The sequence below is a fragment of the Elephas maximus genome, chromosome 27 (assembly GCF_024166365.1).
Source record: "Elephas maximus indicus isolate mEleMax1 chromosome 27, mEleMax1 primary haplotype, whole genome shotgun sequence".
NCBI lineage: Eukaryota > Metazoa > Chordata > Mammalia > Proboscidea > Elephantidae > Elephas > Elephas maximus.
This window is the reverse complement of record NC_064845.1, coordinates 36,436,214-36,459,634: the sequence shown is the minus strand read 5'-3', so window position 1 is coordinate 36,459,634 and position 23,421 is coordinate 36,436,214. Positions and strand designations below refer to the sequence as shown.

General features: G+C 38.1%; 1 protein-coding gene across 12 annotated transcripts in view; it reads left to right on the top strand.

Annotated features, from left to right (window-relative positions):
* ANKRD28 (ankyrin repeat domain 28) overlaps positions 1-23,421 on the top strand; it is a 222,143-nt gene that overhangs the window by 176,756 nt on the left and 21,966 nt on the right. For 11 of the 12 annotated variants that reach the window (XM_049870972.1, XM_049870970.1, XM_049870973.1 and 8 more), the window contains 9 exons: positions 3,668-3,746; positions 4,684-4,798; positions 6,786-6,868; positions 8,460-8,523; positions 9,644-9,712; positions 12,178-12,318; positions 18,440-18,551; positions 19,512-19,538; positions 20,269-20,343. In XM_049870972.1, the coding sequence (XP_049726929.1) occupies positions 3,668-3,746; positions 4,684-4,798; positions 6,786-6,868; positions 8,460-8,523; positions 9,644-9,712; positions 12,178-12,318; positions 18,440-18,551; positions 19,512-19,538; positions 20,269-20,343 (765 nt within the window). Of the gene's footprint in view, positions 1-3,667; positions 3,747-4,683; positions 6,207-6,785; positions 6,869-8,459; positions 8,524-9,643; positions 9,713-12,177; positions 12,319-18,439; positions 18,552-19,511; positions 19,539-20,268; positions 20,344-23,421 lie in introns of those variants that run through there. The other variant, XM_049870980.1, reaches the window with a different exon arrangement.

Here is a 23,421-nt window from a genome sequence, read left to right as displayed (position 1 = left end):
TATTTCAAAAATAGAAATTTTGAAATTATCTTAACATTCCTTAAAAGCAAAGACCACAACATATTTTTTCAATTTCTATGAGACTTGTTTATGATCATGAAGTGGCTGCAGTTAAAATCTTTGTGTGTTAAAATATTAAGTATCATGGAAATAGGAAGCTTACCTATATCATAACTATTATACAACTTTCCACTTATATAATGGTGTCTTTAAAAGGTAAAGATTGAGCTCCCCATTTGTTTTATACAGTGCCATTTAGGCACAAATATTTAATTTGGTGAGAATGAATTGCTTGGTTTGTATATTGGTATCTACATAGTTGACTCCAGTAACTGATTTTTTTCCTATATTTTCTTTTGAAATTTAGAATTGAGCATCAGTCCTATTAGAGACTAAATTGTTATAATACTCACACTGATGATTCAATTTGGAGTTTAAAAGAAATCAGTGACAGGTTTTATATATGACAAAGGAATTTTTTACCAAGGAAGTTAAGATGTGAGTAAGTAGATTTGAAGGCAACAGCCTGTGATGTTGGCCGAAAACAGAATTTTAACCTTGACTAAAGTCGTATGACATCCCATTTATATAAAGTGGTTCAATTATATTTTTGCCGAATTCTGTTGGAACACATTGCCTATGTTATTGATGCCTTCTAAGATCCTTCCAACTCTGAAATTACATAAAAATTGTTGATAGCTGTGAGTTTTCAACCAGCAAGAGAATATGTATTCATTCTGGACACCTTTATTTCCTATAATTGTCAAATCGGTGTTCATCAAATTATTGATTGACTAAGGGACTAAGGTCTTGACACTTACCCTATAATATTAAAAAAAAAAAAAATTTGCTACCTCTCATGTCTCTGTATCATAGTATCTCCCCTTTGTCCCTGCTTCATCTTCACCTCCTACCCCATTCTCCATTTTGTTGTGACTAGAGATTGGAGTGTGAGTTTAAGGTTGTAATAATTTGGTTTGTAAGTTTCCGAAGTGATTGTCCTACAAAGTGATAGAATGAATGGGGTTTAAAAGGCGGTATGAGTCTGGCTTTTATAACCTGGCCTGCCATGAGCCCTTCTGCATCACATCACTCACACCCTTTCCCATCCGCATCCCACATCCTAGAAACCCTGGTGGCGTAGTCCTTAAGAATTCAGCTGCCAATTAAAAGGTCAGCAGTTTGAATCCACCAGGCACTCCTTGGAAACCCTATGGAGCAGTTCTGCTGTGTACTTATAGGGTCACTATGAGTCGGAATCAACAGCAGTGGGTTTGATTTTGGTTTTTATCCTTTCCTGTTCTTCTTTAGGAATAAATCTTGGTCAGTACTGCATGTGGCTTTTTTTGTTTTTGTTTTTGTTTTGGCTGCCTGTGAAACCAGCTCTTAGGAATTTGGTGGTGCAACGGTTAAGAGCTCAGCTGCTAACCAAAAGGTCGGTAGTTTAAATCTACCATCTGCTTCTTGGAAACCCTACTGGGTAGTTGCACTCTGTCTGTAGGGTCTCTATGAGTCGGAATCAACTCGATGGCAACGGGTTTGGTTTGGTTTTGGGTTTCTGTTTTTTATTTAAGACTCCTAGTTTGAGTCTAAAATGATTTAAGGTAACCTAAAAAATCTCCCCATTGTTTCCCCAATTTAGAAAGAAAGAAATGTGCTCCTCCCCAATGTTGACTTAAGGGGAACTTTTCAGGTGGGAATCGGAATCTTTTTTTCCTTTGTGCGTTAGGAATACATTTTATGACCATAGAATGTAAGAATGGTGACCCACCCAGTGGCACTTACAGATTTATAGTAAAGTACTTGGCAGATTACTTAACTCCAGGGCCTAAATTTCCTCATCTGTAAAATAGGGTTAATGACACCTATCTCATAGGGTTATTGTGAGGATTAAATGATGAATAAATGTGAAGTGCTTTAAAACCGTGCTTAGAACTTTTTTTTTTTTTTTTTAGAACATAGTGCTTGCTATGTAGGTTATCTGTTTATGTCTTTTAAATTTAATTACCTTATGAACTCAAAGTTTTATTACAGGTTATTTATTCATTTACGTTTGAGAATGTAGGCGAAAGATTAACATTAAAAATCAAGATATACCATAAAGCGGACATTTAAGAAAAGACACTAGAAGCCAGAATCCCTTTACTAAAATCCTTTTGTGCTTTTTAATTTTCTTTTGTTTTTTTCTGGCTAAAAGAATAACAACTGGCAAATAAATTAAAAAAGAACAGCAGATAGAAATAATAGTTCATACTGTAACAGGCACTGGTGTGTTAAATGGCTGTTTTACAAAGTTTGTTGTATTTACTCTGCACAGCAGACTTACGGAGCATAGGTGATAAAAAAAGCATCCCCATTTTCAACAGAGGAAGTGAAGGCTCAAAGAGGTTAGGCAACTTGTCCAAAATCTTACTTGTGGTATGTGGCAGAGCCAGGGTTCATGCTCAGGTTATTCTGATTCCAGATTCTATGTGTGTCTTTTGTTTTTTCCGTCCTGTGCACACACTGCCTCCAAATGATTGAAGATTCTCTAAGATTACTTGCCAACTGGATCCCTTGCTTGCTTGAAAAAATTTATATAAAATTATGGAATTGAATACCGAGAGGATGTATTACCTTTATGATGATGTTCTAATGTTCCATTATTAAAATGTCTGAGAATTTCTTAAAGATATCTTATGTGTCATTTTTCAATTTTGAGTATATATGCAGAAAGTACGCTGAATACAGCTGAGGGATTAGGAGTTGCAGAACAGTCCCTTCCCTTTGTGTGGTCATGTATACTGGTTTTGATTAACCAAAAGATTTTAGGGAAGAAAAACACATCACCTAATTCAGGGATTGTTTTGGAGCTCCTTTAGAATTTCAGAATTTCAACATGACATATACACTTGCACAGCCAGTCTATCTGATTTATTATTTTAAGTAGTTTGAGAAAAGAGCCCAAAATTTTTATTATAGATAATCATAAACAAATTATGTAAGTTTTTATAATTTTGATGGCTGAAGTTAGTTCTGACATACGCTTTTTCCTAATTGAGGAGGGATTCAGGATTTCTTTAGAATAAAAGCATTATAGCAATGAGAAATTTTGAGTCCAGAACTTGGGAAGCATATCCTGGCTACCGCTCCCTATTATGTGACTTAGCCAAATCATTTAAAATCCTTGTGCTTTAGTTTCCCCACCTATGAAATAAGAATGATATTAACAGCTTTTTACAAACTGTAGGCATCGAGGTTTTTTGTTTTGTATATTTGTAGTTTATGAGGCACATGCTTAAACATGTTAGTTCATAACTTTAAGTAACAGTTTTACTTCCTGGAGTCCCTGGGTAGTGCAAAGAGTTAATGCACTTAGCTGGTAACCAAAAGGGAGATGTTCAAGTCCACCCAGGGGCACTTGGAAAAAAGACCTGGTGATCTGCTCCTGAAAACCCCATTGAGCAGAGTCCTACTCTGATCGGACACGCACCGGGCAGCCACAAGTCAGAGTCAGCTTGACAGCGACTGCTTTATGTGTTTTCTTTCCAGTGGCTTCAGTTGAACTTAATGCTTGAGCAATATTCATATAAACTAAAATACAAGAGGATATTCAAAATAAAACTAAGAATTACATATTATGGGCACAATAGGGTTATCTTAAATTTCTTTTGTTCAATTATTTCAGAGCAAAGATGGGAAAACCCCACTGCACATGACTGCCCTCCACGGTAGATTCTCCAGATCACAAACCATTATCCAGAGTGGTAAAAAGTATTTCTGTTTTTTGTATTTTCTTAAATGTAGTAAAAATATCCACAGAATGAATGGCATTGAAGAATTGTCATAGCAGCCTATATATTTTTAATATTTGACTTCATATCTCATGAAGTCAAGTAATAAAGAATATAGAATGCTATGTATGTGTCTTTCATACTTTTTTTTTTCATTTATTTTTGCTTTGTTTCCCCTGAACTACATTATTATTTTTCTAGCAGTTAGTGATTACTCTCTTAAACGTTGCTAAGCATAAAATTGCCTTCTTGCTGTAATTTGTTGTATATATATGAACAGACATCTGTTGTATTTATCGTTTTTCCTCTATTGAACATGTTGAACTATGTCAGGATTTTATTTTCTGAACTTGTGTTCTTGTGCATTTGAATTAGTACTAGACAAAGTAACCTTTTAAATAAAAAGAACTTTTAAATGCATTGCTTTAAATCATTGTTTCCCGAGCCATGTATGTTCTAAGGAGGTGTTTGTTAGTAGTCCTCAAAATAATAGGTGTTAATGGTTTTACAAGGGAAAAGTAGGAGTAGGTTCATGATCAAGTCATTTGTGAAGCATGCATGCAGCCTTCTTGATGATGCACAGGGTATATGCATTAAAGGTCTGAGAAGTCTTACTCTAAAGAAATATGTTAATTTTGTTGTAATACATTGATTTCCAAACTTACTGGACCTCAGAACCTTTTGTCAGTTGAAAACCTATTAAAATCTTATGCTCAGTTCTCAAAACTACTTTTAAAATGACATCTCTAACCCTAGTGCCTGGCCTAATAAATATTCTGTGACTAAAATCTAGCTGGAATTGTTATATCCATTAGTTTGTGCTCGAGCAGCATTTTATATTCTTTTTCATGTGATAGGTTTGACTGACCTTTATATAGTCCAGAGTCTGACAACGCATTCTTTATGGCAGGAGCTGTAATCGACTGTGAGGATAAGAATGGCAACACCCCTTTGCACATAGCAGCTCGGTATGGCCACGAGCTGCTGATCAACACTCTTATTACAAGTGGTGCTGACACGGCAAAGTAAGTAGCACTCACCAAGGCGTTGCGAGCTGTGACAGGGACGCACAGACGAAAGTGGATTTCAGTTCTCCACATCTTCCCGGTGGAAATAGGGGCTTTGTCCTCGATATCGTACTAATTGTTTGAGCTTTTTCTTTATCTTTTTGTGTTGACAATGTGATGAGATAGACTGTTTAAGTACAATTTTAGTTGGTAAGCCAGCATAAAGTATTTTTGTTTCGCTTTTTTACCCCAGTTCTTTCTAGATTACGAATAATATACAATTTTGATCAAAGCTTGTAATTTTTGTGGTCTCTCTCTCTTTTTTTTTTAATTTTGTTGTTGTTGAGAATACACACAGCAAAACATGCACCAATTCATCATTTTCTGCATATACAATTCAGTGACATTGATTACGTTCTTCTAGTTGTGCAACCATTCTCACCCTCCTTTACTGAGTTGTTCCTCCCCCGTTGACATAAACTCACTACCCCCTAAGGCTCTTAAGTAATCTTTCAAGTTGATCCCATATGGATAGTTCTTAAAAGAGTATGATGCTCCAGGCAGATGCTTTTACTGGTTAAGCTAGATTGTTTGGTTTTAAGAAGACGTCAGGGGATGTTTTTGGTTTAAGGTTTAAAGATTATCTCAGAGTAATAGTTTCAGGGGTTCATCCAGCCTTCATGGCTCTGGAAAGTCTGGAGTCCATGAAAATTTTAAATTTCTGTATTTTCCCCATTTTGATCAGGAAGTCTCTATTTTTAATCTAGAAGTAAATAAAGACCTGAAAAAATATGGTGCATACCAAATGCTTTTCTTTTTTATCCAAACAGTATTTGAAGATAGTGATGTTCACACTGTCTTCTGCAGAACTCAGAGACGCTTTGGTAGCTGCTGCTGGGAGACCCCTATCCCCTGCTTTGGTTAGAACAGTTCACTTTTAGCTGTTCTATATCTTAAAGTTTCCGTGTAAAATTTTACTGAAAGATGGGTTCTCTTGCACTCTCTGCAAAAGTAAACACCCTTACCAAAAATACCACTAAAATCTTCTTAAAACCAAAGTTTAGCTTAACTACTAAAAAATGTCTGCCTTGAGTATTGTGCTCTTTTGAGATCTGTCTATGTGGGATCAAATTGACAATAGCAACTCAAAAGATTAGACAGAGGGCAGTGAGTTTATGTTAATGGAGAAGGAACAGTTTGGAAAACGAGAGTGAGAATGGTTACACACCTCCAAGAATGTAATCAGTGTCGCTGAGTCATACATGTAAAATTGTTGAATTGGTGTGTACTCTTCTGTGTATATTAACAACAAAAATAAATTACTTAAAAAAAAAAAACCCACTTAAATTGATGTTCATCATCCCTGTGTATGTTTTTAATACTTTTATTACATTTATTTATATATTTATTGACAAGTTTTAGACCTTCTGTAAATGGAATGCTACTACATATATCTTCTTTTTTTGCAACTTCTTTTTTTAAAACAAACTGTTAATTCAGTCATGTGGATACAATATTTTTTTTCCTATTACAAGAAATACTGCAGTGAACATTGTTGTGTGTGTTTTTCTGTGGGAAGGATTCCCAGTGGTGGGCAGGAGGTGGTGGTGGTGGTGGTGTGAATTTTGCTCCCCAGGCAAATGTTTGGACATACTTTTGGTTGTCAAAATTGGGAGAAGTTGTTACCGGCACCTAATGGATAGAGCTCAGGGACGCCGCTGAACATCCTACAGTGCATGGGACAGCTTTCGCCACCCCGTCCGTCTCCAGACAACAAAGTCCAAAATGCAATAGTGCTGAGTCTGAAAGACCCTACTCTAGGAGAATTGCTGGTTAATTAAGTTACGCCTACCTGAAACCTTACTAGATGCTGCCAGATTCTTCGCTAAAGTGCTGGAGATTTTGACTGATCTAGTTGATTCTCACTTACGTAATTTCCATGTAATTTACTTAAATGATTGCATTTTCTTGTGCTGTAAAGAGAGTACTGTCTTGCTTTCCTTAGGCGGGGCATACATGGAATGTTCCCCCTCCATTTGGCAGCCTTAAGTGGCTTTTCAGATTGCTGCAGAAAGCTGCTTTCTTCAGGTAAGCAGAACCTTATTAGCAAACTGATTCTCCTTTCTTTGTCTCCCCAGCCCCCCAAATTTTAAGACTATCTCTTTTATTCTGCTTTTCCTAAATGTACAGATAGGTGTGTTCAAAAGAGGATCATTCATTAGCCCTTCTTAGAAGATGTTAGTTGGGTCCTTTAATTTCAGGACTCGATTTTCTCTTCAGCTCTGGGAAATTTTTTGTTTTCCAGTGATTTCCTCTCCTGTGTTAGTCAGGGAGTGGGGTGTGGAGTATTTCTAGAGCAGCTCCTGTACATTGGATGGTGATCTTCCTGGCTTGGCCCTTTATATCTAGAAGCAAAATATCTTCATTTGCATGTCTTTTTGGACTTGGCTTCTTTTTTTTAAAGCCAAGGACCATTCTACAGAATCTTCTACTAGATTTGTGGAATTATTTATACCGTGTCTAATTACTGTTTAAATACCGTAAGCATAGTTGGTTTAAGACAAAACAGGATCAGTGGCATTCTATAAATATTATTATAAAACTCTGACCTTATTAAATGTATGGAATTACTAAATATGTAATAAGACTTCACTGATTTTAAATGATATTCTATTACTCAATGTTAAGAAACATGAACAGTTTTGTATATTAACACTCATGTTTGTTGAAAGAATTATAGGTAAAATTCAGTGAGATTAACATTATAGAATAAGACACTTCGTCTGGGTTTTTCTTGATTATCTTTTTTAAGTGAGTTAATTTTGTTTTGGTTCTTTTTAATTTGTGTGTGTGCATGTGTCCATGTGTCCATAAGTATTCACATACCCATAGATGCATGAAAGGGAGTGATAAAAATCTCTTCTCAGTGCTTATAACAATCTACACATAACAAAGCACTAATATACAGTTCAAAGTGGATCCATCCACCCACTGCTGTCGAGTCGATTCCGACTCATAGCGACCCTATAGGACGAAGTAGAACTGCCCCATAGAGTTTCCAAGGAGCGCCTGGTAGATTTGAACTGCTCACCTCTGGGTTAGCAGCTGCAGCACTTAACCACTACGCCACCAGGGTTTCCTTACAGTGGACAGTTCAGTGTTTTTTAGTAATATTCACAGCGGTGTGTAGCCATCACCACAGTCAATTATAGAACTCCCCACCCCTACACAAACCTCATTAGTAGTCAATTCCTATTACTTTCCGCTCCAGTCCTAAGCAACCACGACTCTGCTTTCTTCTCTATAAATTTGCCTATTCTGGACGTTTCATATAAATGGAATCACCCAAGATGTGGTCTTTTGTGACTGGCTTCCTTCACTAGCATACTGTTTTCAAGGGTCATCCATGTCATATAGCATGTATCAATACTCCTTTTTGTTGCTGAATAATATTCGATTGTTTCCTATGCCTTTTTAAACAAGCACTCTAGCACTTTTTCTAAAAGCTCCAATTTTTGAGTAGTAAATTTTTCATAATGTACATTATTAATTTATTTTCTACCCACTAATTTCACACCTATTCAGAATTCATAGTTTGGGATTGTGGCTGGATGATTCTTGGTGTTTCTTGACATAATACTGTAATGTACATTCATATAAGACATATTCATCCTTGTAGGATTTGATATCGATACCCCAGATGATTTTGGCAGAACGTGTCTACATGCAGCTGCAGCTGGAGGGTATGTTAAAAGTATTTTTATTTCTTTTAGAAAAAGATAGCTGATCATGGCAGTTTTTCTCTTATCCTTGATTCTCTTTACTAGTTCTGGGCTAGCATAAAATAGGAAATAAAATATAACAGGAATGGTTTGGGAGAAGAAAATCCAAGGTGGCAGGAATTGCTCTTTTCATCTTCTATAGATTAAGTCATACCTCGTTAGTGGAAGAGAAAGAATAAGCCTACAAAAGGAAGTGTTGCTTTATATTAGAGATATTAATTTCCTGGATAAATGAAAAAAACTAATGAAGTGATTTCTGAAAATAAATTTTTTAAAAAGATATGTCCTCATATGAAAACACATTCAGAATGTTTTGACTAGTGCAAATATTCTTTAAATAGGTAAATTTTTTTTTTTTTAATCACTATAACATGAGGGGAAAATGTTGATGATCTGATTATGTCTTGCCTCTACTCCATACTAATATATAAGAAGAGAGAATCTTGAGTTTGGAAGATTTTGGACTAAGTTTTAAATACTACTACTGGGGAGACTAGGCAGTTAGTATGAATGAACCAAAACTGTTAATCTCTGAAAGCATGCTGCTAGTCTGACACGTCTGATAATTTAAAGCCTGGATCTATGATAAGCTATTTAATTCATGATTACCTATCTAAAGGATGTTTTGAAAGAACCTTATTTTCAGTGATAATTACTTTTAAAAATCACAATAACTTCAGAAAGTAAGTGTGATTAACCAAGATCACCACCAAGCCAGTCTCATTTGTAGAGATGGGTTGTGAACATATGACTGGCTCTGCTTGTTCTTCCAAGCACACTGGAAACCTGTCAGTTAAAAACTACCACAACGTAAATTGCCTACAGAAGGACAGCAGACAACATGAGTGTTCATTTGGCAGTTAGTTTCCATTGCAACTTAGTAAGGTGATGTTCAGGTTTATAAAAATTAAATTACAGAAATACCCACTTGTGTAATGTACTCCTACAATTTTGATGTAGACCATGCAGTATTATCCACATTTACCCTCATTGGGAACATGCTTTTATACTGATTTAAACCTTCCAGTTTCATTATAAAACCAGTGACAATTAAGGTTTCTAATGTATTTTTCCTGAATAGAAATTTGGAGTGCCTAAACCTTCTGCTGAATACTGGTGCAGACTTCAACAAAAAGGACAAATTTGGGAGGTAGGGTATAATGCAGTTCTTCAAAAGAGCCTAATTACTTTTATTTACTTAATGACTTGCTTGACCTTCTCACTGACTTATGAGAATTAACTGAACAAGATCGCATTGTGATCATGATTTACGGAGAGGCCCAGCCGTCTTAGTTATCTAGTGCTGCTACAACAGAAATACCACAAGCAAGTAGCTTTAACAAACAGATTTATTCTCACAGTCTAGGAGGCTAGCAGTCAGAATTCAGGGAAACTCCAGGTGAAGGCTTTCTCTGTCAGTTCTGGGAGAAAGCCCTTGTCATCAATCTTCCTCTGGTCTAGGAGCATCTCACCACAGGGACCCCGGGTCCTAAGGATGGGCTGCTTTCCCAGCTCTTCTTTCTTTTTGATAAGAAATCCCCCTGTGTCTCTGCTCACTTCCCTCTTTTATATCTCAAAAGAGATAGACTGATCTCGTAGATTGAGTCCTGTATCCTTAACATAACTGCCTCTAATCCTCCTTTATTAACATCATAGAGGTAGGACTTACAGCACATAGGAAAATCATATCAGATGACAAAATGGTGGACAGTCACACAATACTGGGAATCATGACCTAGCGAAGTTGACACACATTTTTAGAGGACACAATTCAATCTATACCACCAACTAAAGGTGGTAACTTCTAAATATTCATTCTTACCCTCTTAAGCACCTCTACACCTCTTGATATCACTCCTCCCCTTCCATAATTATGGCCATGGAAATGTAAAACCCCATGGCACCTATTTTCCTTCAAGAAATCAAAACACCTAGGGTTTAGTAGTATAGTTCTCCTTTCCCCAAGTTATTCCTTTGTTAGAAACTCTACTACCCATATCTGGATATTGAGCACTAGAAACAGGGAGGAAATAGGTTATAAGTATATATGTATAATTTTTCTTTCTCCCCTTCTGTTTTTTTTCTCATTGCTTGGCCAGTACTCTCACTGTTCAGTCCCAGGACTCACTGATAGTAGCATTTGTGGTAGCTGTACTTAAAGTCACCATTATCTACTTAGTTACTTAGAATAGGAATTGATCCAGAGTGTATTAGAACTGGAGCCCTGGTGTGCAGTGGTTAAGAGCCTGGCTGCTAACCAAAAGGTCAGCAGTTCAAATCCACCAGCTGCTCCTTGGAAACCCTATGGGGCAGCTCTGCCCCGTTCTGTAGGGTCACTATGAGTTAGAATTCACTTGACGGCTACAGGTTTGATTTTGGTTTGCATTAGAATCACATGGGAAAGGATTGAAAGCAGTTTGAATTGGTTTAAAAGATGGAGGCAGCAATATGAGCAAAATTGTGTGTGTCAGAGTTAGAGAATTGTGAATGTCAGAGTATATGTCAGGGAAGGGTGTGTGTCAGAAGGAAAAGTGTAGATGTGTGTTAGTAGATGTAATTGGGCAGTGCAGGAGGAGAAGCCAATAGTGACAGAAGACCAGAAATGATTATAAGAAAAGAAAAACTACTACTATTTGACCCTATAATTACTTTGAGAAGCAGACTGCTCCCATAAGCCTGCTAATGGGAGGAACTAATGACCTGCAAAATAAAAGTCACGTGCTTAGTTTGGAAATACAGTATTTTTAGAGATGATTTGCTTTTATAATTATGTTTTAATCCAATTATGTTAATTTGTAGCATCTTAAGCATTCTGTACTACAAATCACAGGGAGAGCTTCTAAACATACTCTGAATTTAGAGGCTTGAAAATAATTCAGGGCTGTTTAAGTTTTTTAAAATATCTCTATAGTATTATCCCAGAAGGCGAAATAATACTTTTCTGTCACATCAACATAGTTTACACTCCTAAGATAGGGACTCCTATATTTAGTAACATTCTGTTTCACTGCAGTAACCAGGAAAAAAACAGCTACAAATACTGCCTTTTGAAATTTAAAAAAAAAAAAAAAAACTCTAGCTCTTCTGAATAGTGAGCAGTCTTTCATGCCTTAATTGATTAAGAAATCTGATATTACTGTGGCGCTCTATCATGCAGTTAATAGAACTAAGGATGCTTTTTAATGCTTCTATATTTCTCTTACCCTTTATTCCTGTGCTGATGCACAAACAAAGGCTGCTACCTGGGATATAACCTACACGGAACATTTTTATTAGCATGGGAGAAGCTTAGTTAAAATAAACAAGTTTCTAAGCAAAACTTGAGGGTATAATTCACTGAAGGAATGGGGGGGGGGGCATGCTACTGTCTGGGGACCATGAAATCATTTAACTGTATTTCCATCTTATTTTCTCTTCTTAGAAGCTCTCTACAACCTTACTTTTTCCTTCTAGTTTTCTGTCCAGCCATCTAAAAGGCTTAGTCTATGGCAGAAGTCAATCTAAATCTCAGTGTAAAGATCATATTTGTAACTGGGTGGTATAAGAGTAAAATACACTTTTGTTTACTGGCGTATGCCCCTGGCTTTTGTTTTTCTATTACCTTGGGCACAAAAGATCTCCACTGCACTATGCTGCTGCCAACTGCAATTACCAGTGCCTGTTTGCTCTTGTGGGATCAGGAGCAAGTGTGAATGACCTTGATGAAAGAGGCTGCACACCGCTGCACTATGCAGCTACATCAGACACAGATGGCAAGTAAGTGTCTCGTGGGTGAATATGAAGGATTGTTATTTCTAGAAGCTGGCATCTTCCATATGAATTGCTGTTTTTAATTGCAAATTTATATATCCTACTTGTATTTTTTGCAGGTTTTATTTCCCTGAGTCTCTAGAATGGGAAATTAATTAGTTTCATAATTCCTAAATCATAGCTATTACTGTCCCTATTCAACAAACTGCTTCACCAACTGTACTGGTGGAAGAAAGATAAAGGTCCCTTCTCATTCTCCCTGCCAAAAGCACATTTTACTATGACCTCCATGTTTTTTCATCTGTCCTATTCTCAGAGGCTGCAGTCTTAAGTATGCCATGGGGGAAGGGAGAAAGGAGAAATATGCAGGCAATATTATCAGAAGTTTGGACAGAGATTGGAACATAAGAATCCCTCAGAGGTAGAGAGTTTAGATTTGCAGGGATCCTGCAAATTGGTATCTGAAAAAAGGAGTAATTGAACTGGTAGAACCTGGCACATATGGGTACAAAATATTACTCAAATATTGTAAATGTTGGCCAAGAATGACTGAGAACAAAAGAATGAGAGATGTAGTGACATTAAACAGTTGATTTTTCTTTCTAAATTCCCCAGGATTTAATTCCCAGGAATAGGTTGAGTAATAGGATAAATCTGTCATGATTAATTCATGTATCTGCCAAAGCAAGAGTGAAATATTTTCTAAGAAACAAACACACTCATAGCTTCAAATTGCTATTATTCAATAATATATGTGTCTTGATTATCTAGTGCTTCTGTAACCACAAGTGGATGGCTTTAACAAACAAATTTATTTTCTCACAATTTAGGAGGCTATTTAAGTCCGAATTCAGAGCACCTGAATTCAGAGCACCAGCTCTAGTGGAAAGCTTTCTCTCTTTGTCAGCTCTGGAGGATGGTACTTAACTCTTCAACTTCTGCTTCCTGGTGCCTTGAAGATCTCCATGTGTTTTGACATCTGCCATACCCCATGTCTTCTCTGCTTGCTTACTTGTTTAATCTCTTATATCGCAAAAGAGATTGACTCAAGACACGTCCTACAGCAATCCTGTCCCATTAACATAACAAAGACAACCCCTTCCCAAATGGGATTATAGCCACAGGCATAGAGGTTAGGATGTTTTGGGGGGACACAATTTAATCCATAACATTTCACTCTTTGGCTCCCAAAAATTTGAGTCTTTGCCATATACAGAACACATTCATCCCATCACATCATCCCCAAAGTCTTAAATCAACTCCAAATCCAAAAATCTCATCTTCTGAATCATCTAAATCACATATGGGTGAGACTAGGAGTATTCCATCCTCGGGCAAAATTCATCTGTGAACCTGTGAAATCTAGGGTATAAGTTATCTGTTTCCAGAGTACAATGGTGGAACAGGCACAAGATAAACATTTCCATTACAGATGAAAGAAATCGGGGGGAAAGAAGGGAGGGCAGGCACCAAGCAAGTCCAAACCCCAGCGTAACAAATTATATTAGCTCCGAAGTCCTGAAAATAATTCTGTATTCTTTGAGACCATCTGGACAATGGGTCCACCCTCCAGACTCAGGTGTTGCCATTCGCTTTGGATTCTGGGTGGAGGTCCCTTGACACTGGACTTCAGCTCCACCTTCCAGGCGCTCTGGGATGGCAACTTTGCTCCCTCGGCTTTAGGCAGCCCCATTCTTCTAGCTTATCTCCTAGTCCACACTCCCTTGGCCATTCTTCTGCCCCTTAGGCATGGTAGCCCCGCCCACATTCCCCTGACACACCTAAACAGCAGCCACATACCTAGGAGGCTATGGCTCTACCCTCTGAGATTCAGGAGACTGTGGCCCCACCCTTTGAAACTGAGAAGGCCCCACTTCCTGTGCTCCTTCTAACAGTTCTGCTGATCTCTGAGTTGCTCCAGGGATAGTCCTCTTCTTTTCTTGGAGGACAACAGATGTAGCTCCTTTGCCTTGTTGCCTATCCATAGAATTCTGATTGGTAGACAGCGATCTTTCCTTCTGTTTTTTCTCTGTACCCTTCACGCTACACTGATGGTTTTTCTGCTGTGGTAGTTGGTTAGATCCATCAGTCACAGGCTTAATCTCTTTGACAAAAGATTGTGTAGCCATGTGCTTGGTGAAAATTCTAGGACATGTGTTCTTAGTTTGTACAGCAAAATTTCCAAATCTTCAAGTTTTGTTTTCATTTTACATGGTTCATTTTTAAGTTCGTTTCTTTCTTCTCACATTTTACTACAAGTGGCAAGGAGAAACCACATTGTCTTTTTAAGACCTTGCTTAGAAGTCTCATCAACCAGATACTTAAGTTCATCACTTAAAAGTTCTACATTCTATCAAACATATGAACATAATTCAGACAAGTTCTTTGCCACTGCATGAAGAACATTGCCCTTCCTCCATTGTCCAGTCACATGTTCATCGTTTCCTTTTACAGCCTCACCAGAAGCATGCTTAGCATCCACATTTCTAGCAGCATTCTGTTGCTGGCGCCATAGGTATTCTCTAAGACGATAGAGACTTTCTTTATAGGTATCTTCACTTCCTTCTGAGCCCTCACCAGAATTGCTTTTGACACCCATAATTCTACCAACAGTCTAGGTACCTTAAAACTCATTGACCCTCTATCCATTACCAATTCCAAAACCGCTTACACATTTTAGGTGTTTGTTAGAGCGGCACTCCAACTTAATTATCTAGTGGTGCTCTAACGGAAACAGCACAAGTGGATGGCTTTAACAAACAGAAATTTATTTTCTCACAATTTAGGAGCCTAGAAATCTGAATTCAGGGTGCCGGCTCTAGGGGAAGGCTTTCTTTCTGTGTCAGGCTCTAGAGAGAATGTCCTTGTCTCTTAAGCTTCTGCTTCCTGGTTCCTTGGCGATCTCCATGTATCTTGACATCTGTCTTACCCTGTCTCTTCTCTGCTTGCTTTAATCTCTTATATCTCAAAAGAGATTGACTCAAGACCTACCCTATAGTAATCCTGCCTTATTAACATAATAAAGACAACCCATTCCCAAATGGGATTATAACCACAGACATAGAGGTTAGTATTTACAATACATATGTTGGGGGTACACAATTCAATGCATAACTGTGTGTGTGTTTTTAAATGATTGTTCACTAATCACCTGTCAGCATTACAGCTTATGCTTAGAAAATCCCCCCAGGGAAAGTTGTTTATATTTTAGGATTTTTGACACTGATATCGAAGTGACATATAATAATTATAATTCTCTGCCTGTGTCCCTCCTTTCTCACTTTCAGTGTAAATATTGGAAAAATACATCAAATGTTCCCTGACTCATTCTACTAGTCACTCCCGTTATCCTGATGTCTGCATTAGCTGTAGACTGTGATGACTCAGCAAATCCTCTAAAGTCTTATTTCGTGTCTAAGAATCCAGCAAATAAATATATGGTTGCTATCACAAGAAACATTAAATATTAATAAGTTCTCTTTGCTAGTTGAAGAGAAATAGGCTGTCTTTGAGCAAGATGGCTTAGGACTGTCCTATACCCATGAGTGGTGTGTGTATGTGTGGTGTGTATGTGTAAGAAGAAGTAAAACCAAAAATACCAAACCCGCTGCTGTTGAGTCGATTCTGACTCATAGTGACCGTATAGGGCAGAGTAGAACTGCCCCATAGTTTCCAAGGAGTGCCTGGCAGATTTGAACTGCTGACCTTTTGGTCAGCAGCCATAGCAATTAACCATTACACCACCAGGGTTTCCAAGAAGAAGTAGATTGGGTGTTTTTTTGTTTGTTTTGCTTTTGGGTGTTGGTTAGCATTTTTCACAAAAATAGGATCACAGTTTTTTGTATAAACCAAACTCATTGCCCTTGAGCCGATTCCAACTCATAATGACTTTATAGGACAGAGTAGAACTGCCCCATAAGGTTTCCAAGGAACACCTGGTGGATTTGAACTGCCGACTTTTTCGTCAGCAGCCGTAGCTCTTAACCACTACACCACCAGGGTTTCCAGTTTTTTGTATAGAGGTCTTGAAATCCTTAGATTTATTCCTAAGTATTTGATATTTTTATTGTAGGCCTTTTCTACATCCCAGTGAGCACTGTCCTCTGAGTTGGCACCTAAGAAGGTTATATACAAACAGCTTGTATACTGCCTGAAACACACCCTGTTCTGGAAATTCCCTCAGAGCTAGTTTATGAAACACCAGAAAGTTTAGGGTCAGATTTGTTGTTTGATCACAATCAGTGATACCTAGTTTAAATATCTTCCTTATTCACTAGTCAGAGTGGATTCTACGGCAACCAACGACAGTTCCAAAGGATAACTTTTAGTTGTACATGGATAGTCATGTACTGCATAATGTCCGTTCAGACAGTGCCTGACTGCCTGTACATCCATCGTCACATAAGATTATAATAGATTCAGAATTCTAGTGGGAGAACAGGACATAGCAGAGGTACTTCACTAAGTATGGAGATCCAGTCTGTCTCTCACTAGCTCTCGGGGTCTGCCCCGGAGGGGGTACGGGTGCCTATCCACTGCTGTCTGTCCCATCGTGCTCACCTCAGGCAGGCACCACCAGAGCTGCAAGGGGGAACCCCCACCAAAGCCACTGCCCCACTCAGCCTAGACACCTGGCCCCAGGCCAAGGCTCCTCCCACAGTGAAGGCTGCCTAAGGGTTGTCCTGGTCTAGCCAGGGTAGTAGCAGGAGGAAGAGCAGGAAAGGCAGCCAGGGGAGGAGGCAGAGGAGAAGGTGGGAGAGGGGTGAGCAGGGGATGGAAGAGCCCATTAGAGGGGACTGGGAAGGCAGGAAGGAAAAGACGCTGGCCAGCTGGATGGCATGGGTATGCTACGGCAGGGGCCAAGCGCAGCTCTCAGAGACTGGGCCGTGACCACGCAGGACTTGCGCGGAACCAGTTTTCTCGAAGTCCCTTATCGCAGCACTGGCAGTCCCAGACCATCCGGTGACTATCCGCACCTGTCTCCTGTATAGAATATGGTGTTTGCACAACATCCAAATCACAATAGGTTTCACAGAACGTATTGTGGACGTTAATAGACTTACAGACTTAGAATTTGGGCATGAGTAGAATTTAGACTATTTAGTTGGTATCACCACCCACATCTATCAAAGTAATAAAACAAAACCCGTTTTACCATAAAGGTGAAATGGTTTGCGCTGTATCACTGGTACCAGACTAGATCTTTTAATTTCTAATCCAGTACTTTTTTTTTTTTTTTTTTTGCTACAGTAACAATAAAATTCATTAAAATCATAACAAATTGTGGGCCTTATAGTGCCCTTTAAAATTATTTTCCTCATTTTTTAGTAGCACAAGAATAAAATTAAGTGTCTCCTAATGGGAAGGCCTTTCTTATTACCTATATACCACTTTTACTCTGTTTATATACTTGTCAGGTAATTGGATTCCAATCATGATTTCTTATTTGTTTGGTTTCATACCATTTAATTGAATTCCAATCATGATTTCTTGTTTGTTTGGCTTAATCCCGTTTCTTGAGCTTACTGTTGAGAAATTATACTCACAATGTGTTCTATACAGGTAAGCAGTAATATTGCCAACATTGTATGTTCACCATCACAAAGAGTTTAATCATATCAGACATTGTTTGAGTGGAGTAGGCAGTGCCATAGACTGTGACTGTGTGAAAAACAACCTTCAGGTCTACCGCACCTGCTGACAGTCTTTGGGGATGACCACTTATGAACAAAATCAAATTTTCTTATGAGGTTTTTTCTTTTTTCTTATGATACTTATAGTCAATGTGGAAACCCCGGTGGCGTAGTGGTTAAGTGCTATGGCTGCCTACCAAAAGGTCTGCAGTTCGAATCCACTAGGCGCTCCTTGGAAACTCTATGGGGCAGTTCTACTCTGTCCTGTAGGGTTGCTATGAGTTGGAATCGACTTGATGGCAATGGGTTTGGTTTTTTTGTTTTTTTTAATAGTCAGTGCCATGTAAATAGCAGGTTTATACAGTACAGATGTATTTATGATTTCTCTACCAACTTGAGTATAAGAAAAAATTGTCAGTTTTTAATTTGTCTCTGTTTTATCATTGGTTAAAATGCAGAATTTAGAATTTTGAGTATGTTGTTACTGTATATAGGTGCCTGGAATACTTACTAAGAAATGATGCAAATCCAGGGATCCGGGACAAGCAAGGATACAATGCTGTTCATTATTCAGCTGCTTATGGTCATCGCCTATGTCTTCAGCTGGTAAGGATCTGGAGTTTTTGTGGAAGGACTTACGTGAGTTTATATTATAATAATGTAAAGAAAATGAGAATAAATGCTTTAAGAATCATTCTATTTTGTTTTTTGATGTTTTAAAAATCCATACGCCTTTTAAATTCATACTCACCTCAGTAAGGTCTCTCATTCCCTTTTCCCTTCAAAAACAAAGAAGGAAGAAATTAGATCCCTAGAGAGGGCTACTTACATCCTTCACTTATACTACCCCATGTCTGTGTCTAGCATTTACTTCTCCTGCCTCCTTAAATAAATGTTTTCTAGAAGCTTCTTTGGAGCTATGACTATGTCTTAATGTGAGAAATAAATGTCTCTGTGAAAAGAAGGGTACCCCCGTGTATTCTGGGAATTCTGAGAGGCTCATTTATTTTAGTCTCTCCTGATAAGGGAGACTCTATTTCTGCAAAAGAAATTTTTATTTCAACTGTAGTCTCATTCTTGAATATGCGCAAATTCACCCCCCTTTGCCAAACTAGAAGGAAAGTAAGGAGCAAGTGAAACAATACTTAGGTATGTGAACAGTAGCTTCATGTTACAGGTTCCTTTACTTAGACTTCCTTTATGAATTATGTTAAACTCTTCTTCCTTTCAAGGGAAAATACAGTTTAAGAAGAATGGGTATAAAACAAAGAGGAAGTTGACATATTTAATATAGCTTTTAGAACCCTGATACAGCAATGAGACCTTTTTTCTTAGGTGTTATAGCATCTTCAGACTAAAATCACAGTCCCATGCGTACAGATTTGTGGTCTGTTTTATTGTAAAATTAATTCGTTAAAGGACTTGGGTTTTTTGGAAGCAAAGGAAGCACAGATTCAGAGTAGAATTCCAGAGTCCTATATAAGTTAAAACCTACAGTTAACATTTCTCTTTCATACATACTAGTACTTTCTAAACTAAATATTTTTGTTTTGAACTTTGTTTCAGATTGCAAGTGAAACTCCTTTAGATGTTGTAAGTATTGGTCATTTTTTCCCCCTACCATTCAGAATATATTATATGGCATTTGGGAAATAGACTAAGCAGTACTGAAAGATCTCTTCACATTTGTGTGGTAAACCTTTCTTTCTAAGTCCTGTTGTTTTGGCCAGCACAGCATTTTTGAGATTCACCATCTACAGAGTAATCTTTCTTCACCTAGAAATTTGAAAAGTAAATTTTGTTTCTTTGCTTTCATTAGAGCTGAAGCTGTTTTTTTATAGCCCTGGGAGCAAAGATAGTGACAGAAACCATGGATGTGGGACTTAAGGTTTGCTTACTTGGTGGCAGTTAAATAGCATTTCCTCCAGGCTCTTACTCTGTGGTCCGTATCACGCTATCAAGATGGTCCTGTTGTATAAGCTTGCTGAATTAGTTTTTATAATGGTCTAGGATTTTTTCATACCGCTTCAATTACCAATTTATACTCTAAAATGGAATTGAACTTGGGGAAAGGGAAAAACTATAGTATATCTAAAAGTACCAGGTCTCTTGGGGGCAGGGAGTTTATGCTAATGGGAGAGGAACAGCTCGGAAAACGAGGGTGAGAGTGGTTGCACAACTCAAAGAACGCGTTCAGTGTCACTGAATTGTATATGTAGAAACTGTTGAATCGGTCTGTGTTTTGCTGTGTGTAATTCAACAACAAAATAAATAAAAATAACAGTTCCACTTCTGACATTTAAAACATACCTTTCTTTTTTAGTTAATGGAAACTTCGGGGACAGACATGCTGAATGATTCAGACAACAGAGCAACAATAAGCCCTTTACACTTGGCTGTGAGTACTGCCTTCATAGCCAACTTGACGGCTGGCTTTACAAACACAATCTAATGTGATGACTCAAACCGGTACCCTGAACTTGTGTTCTCTATAATAATTACCATGGAATTAAAACTTAATAAAACCTTTTCATTTCAGAGAATTCTTTAGTGCTTTTGTATTTGTTTTTTAAACTGGTCCCTGGGCTTCCCCCAGGGCCTACTCAGACTATGCCCATGACGATGAATTTAAAAATGAACTGCCCTAGAAAAATGGCTTCTAACTTGCTAAGCAGGTGGTATAAGCACTATAATTTCAGTGCTATCTCTGCAACTTTTTGCTTACTTTATTATTTTGGGACACTAGATATGTACTCACAGATCCTTAGATTGTGCATACTATAGCATTTGGCTGTATGATCTGTAATGTCCCTTTCAGGTTAAAATTCCTCTGAATTTTTCATTAGCATGTCAATCACTAAGAGGAGGAAGGTTAGGAGAGAGTGTGATAATTCCTTAAATGATATATGGGCATGAATTGCCTTGAAATTTTCAAGCAGAGCCCAATCTAGTTCTTTCTCTGTTGAAATAAGAATTAATATTTAAGTTTGGAGTCCTGGTGGCATAGTCATTAAGAGCTTAGCTGTGAACCAAAAGGTCAGCCATTCAAATCCACCAGCCCCTCCTCAGAAACTATGGGGTAGTTCTTTGTCCTGTAGGGTCGCTATGAGTTGTAATCAACTCGACGGCAACGGATTTGGTTGGTTTTTTATACTTAAGTTTAGGAGTCCCTGGGTAGTGCAAACAGTTATGTGCTCAACTAGTAGCCGAAAGGTTGGTGGTTCAAACTGGCACCTCAGAAGATGCCTGGCTGTCTGCCTTCAAAAGGTCACAGCCTTGAAAATCCTATGGAGGGAGCAGTTCTAGTCTGCACGCACAGGGTCGCTGTGAATTGGAATTAACTCTACAGCAGCTAACAGAAACAACATATTTAAATGAATGTGGTGCACTTAAGTTCCGTGATCCATTTCGTTATTACTTATCACTTGTACTATTACTTTTTACCTTAATATTCTCCTGGCAAATGTTCTGACACTTTGATATACTACATTTAATTTTCTGCTGCCTTTTTGCTCCCTTTTTCCCCTCTAGTACTTCCTGTCATGTTCTCAGTGACTCAGAAGGCATGCCCAAGCTTCTTGCTTCCATGGCCTCTGAGTCCTTAGAAGCCTATTACCCCTCCCAGGCTGGAGGAAATGGTAATTTTGCTCTTAGTGCTAAGAAATTAAGACTGAGCAGATGACTAGGCAATTCTTGAGTCAGCATCATTGTTTTCATCATAATGATAGCACTGTCGTTTCTTGAGTACTTACTAGGTGCCAGACTAAGTATTTTGCAGCCTTTGAGTACATTATCTCAAAAAGGCTAGGAGGGTAAGTGTTTTACAGATAAGGAATGGGAACTTCAGAGAAGTTAAATGGCTTATCTAAAATCTGACAGCTGTGCAATGGCAGGGCTTAGTCTTAACAGATTCCAAAGCTCTGTTGTTTTCCTAAGCGTTTCCAACAAAACTAGGTCCTCAAATGGTTTTGTCAAATAGTATTCCATGATCAAATAAGTTTGGAAATGCTTCTGTTTCTGCCTGTTGGAGATTCAGTACCATTGCCATCAAGTCAATTCTGACTCATAGCAACCCTATAGGACAGAGTAGAACTGCTCCATAGGGTTTCCAGGCAGAAGCCGGTAGATTCGAACTGCCGACCTTGTGGCTAGCAGCGGCACTCTTAACTGCGGCACCACCAGGGCTCCAAAGATTGAATAAATATCAGCATATTAAAGGCTTCAAAAAGTCCTGCAATCTGTAGGGCTGTCTTACTAACTTAATTTTTGAAATGGTAGGATGATAGTTTCTTTAGAATATTTATGTTTGTGTCCTTCTCCTCACTCCATTGCCCCCTAATTTGGCAAGTTTCCTTTTTTGCACGTACAGTTTAACAACATACTCTACATTGGAATAGTATTTTTAAGTTGAAATGGAAACAGCTTTTTGATTTAGCAGTTAGACTCAGTCAGCTGTGATTATGCCACCAAACTGTTGAATTTTATGCCTGTCCCAAAATTACTTGAAGTGATTTTCCTTTTAAACTCTCCCATCCAGGACAACCTGGTGCGGTGAAAATACACCGGTCTGGGGCTCAAAGAATCTGACCTTGATTCCTTACTTCATGCTACCTATAGGCGTGCAGGTTCCCACCCTCAGCGGGTTCGTGCTTTCAGTCCTTTATAAGGATATCATGAGAGGAAGAACCCTGTGACAAATCATTGTGACTCCTAGTCGTCCTTCTATTTTCTATACACACATTTCTCAAAGCTCGTTCTTTTAGCAGCATATCTCATTGTTCTGATACTGAGGAACAAGATTAGATGTGATCCTAGGACAGTGCAGTTCACTGATCGAGAGTCACTTTAAACTTGGAGACAGTGAAGCCTATGTCCTACACAGAAGCATCAAAGAGATCAGTAAGGCCCAGAGTAACTTCTGTTGTTGGTACTTTCTGACATTTTCCACAAGAAATAGCTTTACAGCTCTTTGATGGAATATAGAGCCCTCTTCTAGGTAAGTTACCTTTTTTTTTTTTTTCCAGATTAGAAGCAAGTGAGAGCTCAAGTACAGTAGAATTTTATAGGTTTTTCACTTTACAGTGAAAAGTTCACATGTGATAATTTACCAACCTAGTACTTTTTTTAGTAAGCTGTAAGTTAGGATGGTATCAGAAAATGATGGGTAAAGTTCTCTTAGCTGCAGAGTAGCGGTGTGAGTAAACTAGATAAAATGTTCAGTATCATGCCGGGACTATGTCTTGTGATTACTTTGTCCTGCAAGTAATGGATGTTGAGTTGACATGCTGGTTTTTAAGAACAAATCATCTGGAAAACCCCTTATCAGACTGTAAAGCAGTGGGCTTCAGTCTGACAAATCATCAAATCTTCTTGCTATCTTGTACAATTAGCACAATGCCTGGTCCATGGCAGATATTTAAGCAAGCCTCATTCCAAGTATTTTTGTGCTGAAGGAAAGTTTATTTCTGAGATACAG